The sequence below is a fragment of the Ciconia boyciana genome, chromosome 18 (genome assembly GCF_034638445.1).
Source record: "Ciconia boyciana chromosome 18, ASM3463844v1, whole genome shotgun sequence".
NCBI classification, from domain to species: domain Eukaryota; kingdom Metazoa; phylum Chordata; class Aves; order Ciconiiformes; family Ciconiidae; genus Ciconia; species Ciconia boyciana.
This window is the reverse complement of record NC_132951.1, coordinates 11,037,715-11,048,788: the sequence shown is the minus strand read 5'-3', so window position 1 is coordinate 11,048,788 and position 11,074 is coordinate 11,037,715. Positions and strand designations below refer to the sequence as shown.

General features: G+C 57.9%; 1 protein-coding gene across 7 annotated transcripts; it reads left to right on the top strand.

The window, feature by feature from the left end:
• The first annotated feature begins 1,521 nt into the window (after positions 1 to 1,521).
• Positions 1,522 to 10,831, top strand: LOC140661303 (glutamine synthetase). 7 transcript variants are annotated; one of them, XM_072883220.1, is made up of 8 exons: positions 1,523 to 1,624; positions 3,467 to 3,642; positions 4,208 to 4,369; positions 6,094 to 6,240; positions 7,135 to 7,262; positions 8,441 to 8,640; positions 8,920 to 9,250; positions 10,483 to 10,831. In XM_072883220.1, exons 1-7 carry the CDS (start codon positions 1,542 to 1,544, stop codon positions 9,239 to 9,241), a joined length of 1,218 nt encoding a protein of 405 aa, XP_072739321.1. In that variant the 5' UTR covers positions 1,523 to 1,541; the 3' UTR covers positions 9,242 to 9,250; positions 10,483 to 10,831. The 7 variants fall into 7 exon arrangements, with proteins under 7 accessions (XP_072739322.1, XP_072739321.1, XP_072739320.1 ...); XM_072883221.1 differs by lacking the exon at positions 10,483 to 10,831 and having other exon boundaries at positions 1,522 to 1,635; positions 8,920 to 9,658; XM_072883219.1 differs by lacking the exon at positions 10,483 to 10,831 and having other exon boundaries at positions 8,920 to 9,658.
• The last annotated feature ends 243 nt before the right edge of the window (positions 10,832 to 11,074 follow it).

The following is an 11,074-nucleotide window of genomic DNA, read 5'->3' as shown; positions in this document are numbered from 1 at the left end:
TGAGCCGGGTGCCTCGTGGTGGTTAATATTTACTGTACCTGGCGCGGAGGGGAGCGGGCAGGAACCCGCTGATTGCAAAGAGCATGGAGCGCGTTGGCTGGGGCTTGCGTGGGGGATAAAAGATTATTTAAGAGGCTCGAGGATGCGGGTGTGAATTGTGTCTGGTGTTATTAGTGTCACATAGAGTTGATGCTGTAGAATGGCTGGAATTAGACCCTGGTGAGGTAAGATTTGATCCCAAGGTTGATAGGAAAACTTAATAAGCAGGTGCCCAACACTTTATGGCAGAAATACTTTTTTCCTGCTTACTAAAATCCCTTCTGACATAAAATAATTTGGCATCCATCCTGTATTTGGTGAGGTGCCTCGTTTGCGGTGTTTGGGTAGGGATGGGACCCTGGCCATGTGCCCGCAGGCTGGCATCGTCCCTGCTGCCCCCAAACAGCCGCAAACACTCGGTGTTTGCCCTCCCGGGGCCGGGTGGGCTTTGACCAAGTAAGGGATTATCAGTGTTTATTCTGTCTTCCCCGTTTGGGGATTTTGGTGCTCAGTGGTTCCAGCCGCTCAACGAGGAGCTCTGTTCCCCAAACCAGATTACTAGCGAGCATTAACACAGCCTGCGTTTTGTTTTGTTTCTCCATGGTTTTGAGCCCGCGCGTGCTTTGGGGTGTTTCTGCACAACCGGGCACATCTGGGAAGAAGCCAAGGCTTTCACTGGGAATAAAATGAGGCTCTCCTGTACTCAGCTGACTCGGGGAGGTGCAGGACATTGCCCAAACCCTGGCATCTCACGTGAAAACACCATTGCTGGTCCTGCTGTCTGCCGTGAAGGACACAACGCAGCAGGCTCCGAAGAGGTGGCTCACCTCTCCTCGGGTTGGGTTAGGGATGCAGGTCCATCTCCGTCCTCCCTGCTTTTTGTGAAAGCTCAGCATCAGCCCCGAAGCCAGTCCCACAGGATCCAGCTCCCTGAGCAGGACAGAGATGGGTGCACGGGGCCGAGGGGCCCGGCAGAGCTGCTGGCGCATCCGTCGCTTGCGCTGGCTCAGCCACGTGTTGCAACGTCCCCGGGAAATGCTGCCACTGGGTTACACACCCAGGGGTTTGTTTCCTCCTGCACTGCTGTCCCGCTTGGGACGATTTCCAAACAGGAATGAGGAAATGTTGGGCTTTGCAACCACATTCATGGATGTGTCCCCAAAATACCCCGGAGAGGGAGGTGGCCACGTTGGAGCTGCACCCCAGTTTCAGCTACAGGAGACCCTGCATGTCACCCGGGCAGCATCAAGGACACGGGTGATGCACAGGAGACCCGCGCGGCTCTGCCACCGCTGCTCCGGGGATTCTTGGGCACATCCCTGCGTGCCAACCTCCTTCACACGGGCTCTGCTCGGGGCAGTGCCCGCAGGCGATGGGGCGGGTGACGTCTGGCCTGCCCGCAGCCCGTTGCTGCTGATGTCACCACTTGGGGACCAGAGTCGCTAATTAAGTTTTGCTTCTCTCGCTGCCGATCTCATTTCCTGGCTCTTGTGCAATCGCAGATGCTTTCGGGTTTCTTCTCGGTTGTTTATCCGCCTGCGGGACCAAAACACCTTCAGAAGAAAAACAGAGCTGGTGGTCTGGGGTCGGTGCCCGGTGAGGAGGTGTGATGGGAGGGGGGCAGTTTGTGGGTCCGTGCCCAGTGAGGAGGAGTCCTGGGGGGGCAATCAACTGTGAAGGGGGTTTTTTAGCTGCCCCGGTGCAGATGTTACACTGTTTTGCAGAAAAACATTCCTGGGGGTGAGTCAGGCAGCCGCAAGCATGAGTCTGCCTTCAAGACCGGGGGAATTAGCAAAACCCCAAACTGCTTTGGAGTCCGGTCATGCTTCAAAGCCTTTTCTCCTCTTGTAACATTGAAAAACTGCTTAAAAACTGAGGCTGGAGAGTTGCAGTGCACACACCCGGCTGGGTTTGCTGGGGTTTATTTGAAATCCTACCCTCCTCCCAGAAAAAAAATACCGGAGTATTTGAGATAACACGCGGCCGGCGGGGGCTGCTTGCGCTGCGCCTGCGTTCGCACCTGGTTGTGCGCTGGCACGTTTTGGATGTGTCTGCTCTAACAAATGTGAACCCTGTAACGCCGTATCTGTGGAAAACCGAAAAGGCAGTGGCCCGTTTAATTAATCTAATTGAGATTTGGGGTTGGCTCGATAGCTGGGAACTGCTGCTATATTGAAATAATCTACTCAAATTCATACCTGTTGGCTTAGGGTTTTTAGCTGACCGTAAATCAGACCAGAGCCATTGCTGCGCGTGGATAATTTTTGTTTTTAAAGGTACTTAACTATGCTGCCAGTGCTTGAAAATGTCAAATAGTGTACTTTAGCTCAATAATTTATAGATGCGAGGGATGAGACGCGATTTCCGTGTTTTCCCAGCAGCAATCCCTGCAGCCCTCAGCCTTTCGTTCCTTCAAAGCACAGATGCCCTTCTGCTGCAGGGGGGTGGCTGCGCCCAGGAGGGAAACGCAGCCCTGCAGCCGCGGGGGGCTGAAGGCGGGTGGGCAGGAGTGGTCCCTGGGGTGTCCAGGGCAGGGTGGGGGGACAGGGGTGGTGCTAGGGCTGCCAGGCATCTGGTTGCCCACGTCCCCAGGGATCTGGTTGCCCGTGTCCCAGGGCCAGCCAGGCACCCTGATCCGTTCCCAGGCACGGCACCTCTGCAGGCCGCGGTCCCAGCGAGGCTTTCGGGGTGCCGGGGGGAGCGCTCCACGCCAGCCTCACCGGCTCCGCACCCCACCGCGCTGTAGCAGGGCTGGGGGGCAAAACACCTGCTCGCGTGTAAAAGGGCAACCCTACAAAAACAACGTGCCCGGAGGCAGGACGCGTGCAGCCAGGGGCGGGAGGTGGTAAATCCTATTCTCGATGAGTAATCCTTCTTATTTTTTAATAAATAACAAGCTATGTAGCCAATAACTTGTTATTTATTAGTAAAGTGATATTTAACGATATGATAGTTACTGTTTTCAATAAGTAATATTTTAATAAGAAAGAAAAATCATGCTAAACGTTTTTAACCAGTAACCCTCGGGTGGGGGCCGCAGCCCGGCCCGCTGCTGCAGCCGCCCCGGGGCGGAGCCGCCTTCGCCCCGCCTCCCCCGCCTCGCCCCGCCTCCCCCCGCCTCGCCCCGCCTCCCCGCGCGGGGCGGCCGCGGGCGCGTATAAAGCGCGGCGAGCTCGGCCGCGGGTAGCGGTGGGGCCGGTGAGCGGCGGGGCCGCGGGTTCGAGTCCCGCGGGGGGACGCTCCGCTCCGCGGCGGGGAGGGGGCGGCCGGGGCAGGGCTGCCTGTGCAGCGCCGAGCACCCGCGGGGGCGGCCGGGCGGGAGGTTGGTTGTGGCTTATTTTTTTGGGAGGGTAGGGGAGTTGCCTTTAAAATAAAGGGAGGGAAATGGGCAGGGGGTAATGCTGCGCTCACCTGCGCGCTCTCGCAGGGCCGTCGCCATGTCGGTGTCGCACAGCTCCAGGCTGAACAAGCTGGTGCGGGAGCAGTACGTGAGGCTGCCCCAGGATGGGTTGGTGCAGGTCACCTACGTCTGGATCGATGGCAGCGGCGAGGGCGTGCGCTGCAAGAGCAGGACCCTCGACAAGGAGCCCAAGAGCATCGAAGGTAATGCCAGTCTGGATGATGGTTGGCGTGGTGGAGGGCCCCGAGCACCACTGGCGAAAAGTTCTGGGGTGCTTTGGGCGGTGGAAGTTGGCACTTGCTCTCCCTGGTTGCGTGGTGCTGGTGATACCCGCTGCAGTTGTCTCGTGGGGTTACATCAAGCCGCAGAGTAAATATCCGGCCTGCATTGCTGCGGTTTTGCTTAATCTGTAATCTCTGTCATTAGCGCTGGGTGGGAAGGGGAGGACGAGATCCTCACCCCTTTCCACCGGGCAAACAGGCATGGAGACGCGTCGGCATCCGGCTGGAGTTTGGCAGAGGGAGGTGAAGTGGCCGGGGCTGATCCTGCCTGTGCCCAGATGGTGCTGGGGAGGGTGAACACACCGATGCTCGGGGAGCACTGCTGGGCTCCGGGGATGTGGAGAAAACCTTTGTGGCGTCGTCCCATGGCACTCAGTGCCCTCTGGGTGCTCCATCCCGGGGTCTAAGCCACCAGCACTTGGCACGATCCATATGAGAGAGACCTTTTCCCATCCCGCTCCCCCTTTGTCCCCCTCCTGCCTCGCAGATGTCCCCGAGTGGAATTTTGATGGCTCCAGCACAGCGCAGGCGGAGGGCTCCAACAGTGACATGTTCCTGGTGCCTGTCCGCATGTTCAGGGACCCTTTTTGCCTGGACCCCAACAAGCTGGTGCTCTGCGAAGTGCTGAAGTACAACAGGAAACCCGCAGGTGAGCACCTCCGGCGTGCACCCCCGGGTTCCTAAGGGTCACCCACTTATTATTTAGGGTGCTGTCTCTCCAAGGGGCCGCTTGCTCTGGGCCGCTGGCACTGGGGAGCAGCTCAGCACTGAGTGCTTGGCCCGAGGCTCCGAAATTCAAGTGCCGGTGGCAGCGGTTGCTTGCAGGAACCTGTTTTAGCAGCGTAGGGCGAGGAGAAGAGCAGTGAGACGTGGAGCTCATGTCACTCGCCAACTCGAGCACGCCAAAGGCGTCACCTGGTTTTTGAGCACGAGTGCACCCAGCCCCGGGCTGCGGGGTTACAGCAGGGGAGCTGGAGCTGGCAGCGGCAGGGGGTGGGTTTGTGGCTGCTCTCCTCGTTAATGGGCGTCTGCAGAAAAGGAGGGAGAAGGTGCTGGGGAGGCGCGGGCTGGCTCGGGGTGACCTTTTGCAAGCGGCCCCAGAGCGTGCCAGCACTCCGTCTTATCGCTGCACGCAGAAGTCTGCAGTCCCAGTGTCTGTCCTGTCCATCTGATAAAGCCCCAGACAGAGGAGGGGGAGCTGGTTTGCAGGGACATGCCGAGGGGCTCCCAGAGGGGTTATTTGCTGCCAAAGTTTGGTTATTTGCCAGTAAAGCGGGGCCACGTCCCCGCTGGGTGCGTGGGGGGAGGGAGACCGCATCTGCGGGGTAATGCACACATCTGCCTAGGAGAGGAGAGGCTGTGGGAAGTGATGGTGAAGGATGGGGCTGGTTCCTCTTCAAACAGCCTCATGCCTTTCAGCCGCGGGGGAAGCGTCTTGGTTGAGATTTCTGCCCAGCAGCTCCTCTGCCGGAGCAATTTGTAATGAGAGCCCCTGGGGCTGGAGCTGGGGCAGAGAGCTCAGCCCAGAGCCCTGCAACACCCCGCAGCCGAGAGGGGTGCACCCTCCGGCTCTGCCCAGGGTGGGTCCCTGTGGGTGTTAAGGGCTGTGTGGGCTGTGCCTTCCCCCCTTCTCCCATCAGTGCAAGGGAGATGTCACTGCTCCTCTCCAGCCCCGCGCCCTGGGCTTTATGTTGTAGCTGCTTCTGGGATCTTTTATTGCGATTTAAAGGTAGAATTTGCTGCCTGTCCCTGTGACAACAGTTTTTCAGCCCTGCTGTTTCGGTCCAAACTCTCACTCCCCTTGCCTGGCACGTTGTCCCATGTCAGGATGGTTCTCGGATATCTGTATCTGCCTGGCAAAGCCCCGGTTGCCGTGAGCACCCCTGCCACCACAAAGGGCCAAGGCAGGGCCAGCCAGCCAGGACGCTGAGCAAAACTATGGAGCAGGAGAAAGATAAGGATAATTAAGCTGAGGCTGGTAGAAAGAGGATGGGGGCGAAGTAGTGATGGGTGATGTATAGTCCCTGTTCCCAGATCTGCCGGATGCGTGTAGGACGGGGCTGGGGTACAGCTCCTGGTCTCTCGGTGTGTAAGAGGAGGATGTTCATGGACCAGCGGTGGTGGTTTGAGGAGCAGGCTAACTAAACCTCTTTGGCCTGTGGCCTGATGCTGTGGCGATGGAGTAGCTCTGCAAGGAGGAAACCGGTGAGCAGAGAGCGTCGCAGGAAGGGGGGGATCCACTCACCGGTTTCCATAAGGCTTCTGTGGGAAGCGCTTGGCAGTGGTGGAGTCTCAGCCTCTGAGCGGGATGGAGCGGAGCGTGGCGGGCGCCTGCCCACGGCACGAGTCTAACCTGGACCTCTCTGCTCCCAGAGACCAACCTGAGACACACGTGCAAAAAAGTCATGGACTTGGTCAAGGACAGCCACCCCTGGTTCGGGATGGAGCAGGAGTACACGCTGCTGGGCATCAACGGCCACCCCTACGGCTGGCCCGACAATGGCTTCCCCGGTCCGCAGGGTAAGTGCTCCTTCCCTTCCCCAACCCAAATGCTCCCCTCGGCTCCCACCCTGCTGCTTGGGGGGTGCTGCCCGGCAGCAGGCATCCTGTCCCCAACCTTGGGTGCAGCTTTCCCGTCGCGGCTGACACCGGGCAGGAGCCGGGATGAGGTTAGGAGCTGTTTGCCGAGAGCACTGGCTGCCCCGTGGCTCACGTGAGCCGGCCGGCAGTGCCGCTCCCACCGGACCCCAGTTGCACAAACAGCTCAGCTGCACGACTTGTTTGGCAAGGGCTGGAGAACTCGGCTGGAAAAACCGAGTGGCTGTTCAGGAAGGGGTCAGCACATCGTGCCCTCCTGCAGCAGCAAGCAAGCCCCAGCGCCTCAGCTGTCTCCTGGGAGAGGGCCAGGGGTTTCCCAACCTGACTTAATCAGCTTTTTGTGGGGACTGGCTGCTTTCAACATCTCCCTTCCCCCAGGCGGGGAGAAGATCTTCGTCTGACCTGCTTGAATGAGGAAGAGCCATATAAAACCGTGGCGAGTTGAATTTTCTAGCCATGAACAATGTCGGCTGTTGTCAGAACAATCTCGGATGCTTGATGTGCTCAGAGGGTCAGCGAGGTGCCGCGGGGCAGACCAAGCCAAGCTTTCGTTATCTCCTGGCCACCTCCCAGTTGATGCACAACGAGTCCTGTTTAACTGCCTAGATAAGGCTGAGGTTGCACAGATGAATTGCTCACGCTGCTGGTCCTGGAGTAGGGGTCGGTGGCTCGATGCACCGTGGAGGGCAACACCATTTAATTCCCATAGATCCTCTGCAGATGATGGCTGGTACCTGGGAGTGGTGGGATTATGCTGCAGTGCTGTTGTTGCTCCCAAAAGCTTTACTTGGGCGGTGACTCCTCTTTCCTTTCCAGGCCCCTATTACTGCGGGGTTGGAGCAGATAAGGTGTACGGGCGTGATATCGTGGAGTCCCACTACAAGGCATGTCTCTACGCGGGGGTGAAGATCTGTGGCACCAATGCAGAGGTGATGCCCTCCCAGGTACGTGTGGATGGCCCCACGCAGCCCGTTTCCAGGGATGGATACAAGTTATCGTGAGGCTGGAATAACCCAGCAACTCCGAGCTCCTCTGGGATGCCAAATCCAGTGACTCCCCACGTGGGTTTTGTCTAGATGGGAGCAGTTGCACTGCTAGGACAAAAAAGTACACGTTTTGATTTTTCTCCTAACTCACCCTGGCGTGCAAATCCCTGCTTTTTGGGGCAGCCAAGCAAAATCGCAGCCAAGCCAAACTGCAGTGAGCTCCTTGCACAGCTCAGCCTGAGCTCTGGCAGCCCGTGCGGAGCTGGGTGCTCCCCTGCGCTTTCCTTTCCCCGCAGAGCAGGGATGCAGGGGATGGCGTGAGCCGGGACGGGCTGCGGGAGCAGCATGTGGAGCAACGGGTGTCTGCGTCCTGCTCCTCTACCCCGGGAGCTGGGAAGCTCGGGTGGGACATGGCCTTGGGGGGTGGCTGGGGGGAATTTGGGTTTATTTAGGAGTTAGCCGGAGGGAGTCCCTGATTGCATTAGGTGGGTGGCCAGACTGACCGACGGTGATTTGGCCCTGCAGCCTGCGAATCGCTGACTCCCGCCGCTGATGTGGCAGCGATAAGCAGGGGACTTATCTGCAGTGCAGCTGAGGCAGGACTTTTAACGACCTTACTGTTTGCCCTGACTTTTTCAGGGTCCTTCTTGGCTGCTTTCTGCATCCTGGTCTTGGTCTCAGCCAGGCCATGCCAGCAGCCATAAATGCATCACCCCTTGGTTAGTCACTGTGGGTGGTGCAACCCCAGCTCCGGCTGGGGAGGGAGCAGCCCTGGGAAGGACTAGGAGGCTCCTCGTTAGTCCCGTGCCATGTTTGCGGTGTGGGTTGGGGGATCCGGCACGCCGGCACCAGCCTCAAAGGCAGGCATGGTGCTTATTTACCTCCGTTTTGATTAACAACTCTCTGATTTGCTCTATTTAGTCATGAGCAGTTTATTCCCATTTTTTTTGCATGCCAAAGCTGTCCTGTTGCTTAACCTGATGCTCCTCATCCTCATTGCTGATTCCCAAGGAGTAAAGCTCAGCCGTGCCCCAGGCTGGCAGCCCTTGCCGGGGGGGGGGGGGGGGCAGGGATGTGATGGCTGGGGAGGCACGAACCTGCCCGTCCTCACCAGTGCATCCCCTTGCCCCTTCCAGTGGGAATTCCAGGTGGGCCCATGCGAAGGCATCGAGATGGGGGATCACCTCTGGATGGCTCGGTTCATCCTCCACCGGGTCTGCGAGGACTTTGGGGTTGTGGCTACTCTGGACCCCAAACCGATGACCGGCAACTGGAATGGCGCTGGGTGTCACACCAACTACAGCACCGAGGAGATGCGGAGAGAAGGGGGTCTTAAGTGAGTCCGGGGGGTCCCTGGGAGGTAGCCGGGAGGTTTGGGGTGTCCTTGGCTGTGTGGCAGCTCCCTGTATCATGTGTGTTTCCATACCTGGGTGCCTGCACCAGGCAGGGCTGGGGCTGTCCCAGCTCATTCTATTTGAAAAGCAGCTGGTCATATGAGAGTGTCCCCTGGGCCGTCCTTGTCCCTGCACAGAACGAGGGGGTGACAGCCTTCCTGGCCATGGAATCACACCCCAAATGGACCTACTGACAAACCCAACCCCGTTCTCTCCCACAGACACATCGAAGCCGCCATCGAGAAGCTGAGCAAGCGGCATGACTACCACATCTGTGTCTACGACCCGCGGGGCGGCAGGGACAACTCCCGGCGGCTCACTGGCCACCACGAGACATCCAACATCTTTGAGTTCTCTGCCGGTGTGGCCAACCGAGGTGCCAGCATCCGCATCCCACGCCAAGTCGGCCAAGATGGCTACGGCTACTTCGAGGATCGGCGGCCGGCAGCCAACTGCGACCCCTATGCAGTCACCGAGGCCATCGTGAGGACAACGGTGCTCAACGAGACCGGGGTGGAAACCAAGGACTATGCTGACCACTGAGGCTGCGGGGTGGGTGGAGGTTTTTGTGTCTACAGTAGCTTCTCACGTGGGATTTGTGCCAGTGTGGTGTCCTCGGCTGCAAGCTCAGACTCTTTAGGAACCTCGCTTCTGGTTTTGTGAAACGTTGCCTTAGAAATATATATATTTTATAGTAAGAGGGAGGGGCCCAACCTATTTTCTCAACCACTTTTTTTCTGGTTCCTGGTTTTAGGTCGTATGTGGGGAGTTTTTTTAAAAACTTGGAATGAATTTTTTTCTGATGGACTTTACACTGTGATGTACATAGATCCCTACGTGGAAGCTGCAGCTGCTGCTGGTTGCACCTGGGGAGGGCGGGTGCTTTTTTTCCATATCTTTGTTGCAAGGAAATGATAATAAATAATTTCCCTGGCTGCGTGGCGGCTGGGTTATGCTGCAGTGGGTGCATTTTTCTGTAGCTCCTAGAGCTCCACAGAAGATTTAATTTAGGTCTTGCTGATGGGTTGTAGCCACTGACCAGCCTGCAGGGCCGGTGGCTGGCAGGCAGGGGCTGGAGGAGCGGAGATGCTGGAGGATCCTTGGGGCAGGTGCCTGGAGCTGCCTTGCCCCATTTGCCGGCAGCCGAAAGGCCATCTCCCTCCATCGTGATCCCCTGAAAGGCAAACAGAGCGACGCAGCCTGAGCAAACAGCAGCCGGGGCAGCAGCTGGCGGGCATTTACACAGGGCGTACACCGCTGAGTCAGCAAAGCTGGCCCGGCACTGGGCACAGTGAGCGAGCGGCAGCCCTCCCCTCCAGGGACACCTTTGGGTGAGGGAGGGGAGCCTGGGGACATCCCCCTGCTGCACCCTAAGGGCGATGCCCTGCTGAACGGCAGGGACACGGTGCAGCTCCTTGGGTTGGAGTCTCTTTACAAGGGGGGGGTCATAGATTTTATTCATGGAGCAAAACCCCCAGGTGGGGACATTTCCATGTAGATGAGGTGTCAACAGCATCGCTAAGGGCCAGAGCCTTGGGGTCCCTCCATGCTGCAACTGTGGGGAGGAGTCAGATGCCAGCGCAGGGGACAGCTCTCCAGTGCCAGGGACACCATGAACAGGCAGGTCAGGTCCCTGGGACAGACCTGCAGGATGCGACCCAGCTGCAGTCACCAATGGGCGAGGGGAAGCAGCAGCATGAACAGACAGGGGACATCGTGTCCACTCCAGTGCAGTCACGGGGATTTTGGAACTGGTATTGTGTTTATCTTTGAATCTGACGCAGGTCACAAGCCGAAATGGAGGACCCCCAGTCCCTCCTGCAGGTCGTGGTGCTGCCAGCGGAGCGGGGAGCGAGGGCAGCGGTGGCTGGGGAGGTGGCCGTGCCCTGGACCGCAAGCAGCCAGGAGCCCTCGGTGTCTCTGAGCTGTTCGAGAATAAATGTAACCTGGTCCCCATCCTAAGAAGGACAAATTTTCCTTCCAGAAATTGCTGTTTAGGGTGTTTAACGTTTTTCATCAAAACCACAATGCTGTCCTGTTTTCCTCTCATTTCTGTGATGCCTTTAATGGGTAATTTGAGCACTGGGACAGTGACTGCTGAATGCAGCTGGAAAATGAATAAAGAACTAAATCTGGAGCAGGAAGACTAATGTTTGTTTCCCTGACTCTACCAGTGGCTTCAAGTACTTCAGCTTTCATCATACTGTGCTGTACAGCCCTTGTTAAATTTGGGGAATCGTGTGAATCCGCATTGCCAACATGCAAACATCTTTGGCCGGACACAGCACCGTGGTACATCCAACCACTCCCTACCTGTTCCTGGGTCTCACCCTGCGATTCCCCTCTGAGAGAGGACCCTCCTCTTCAGCGGAGGAC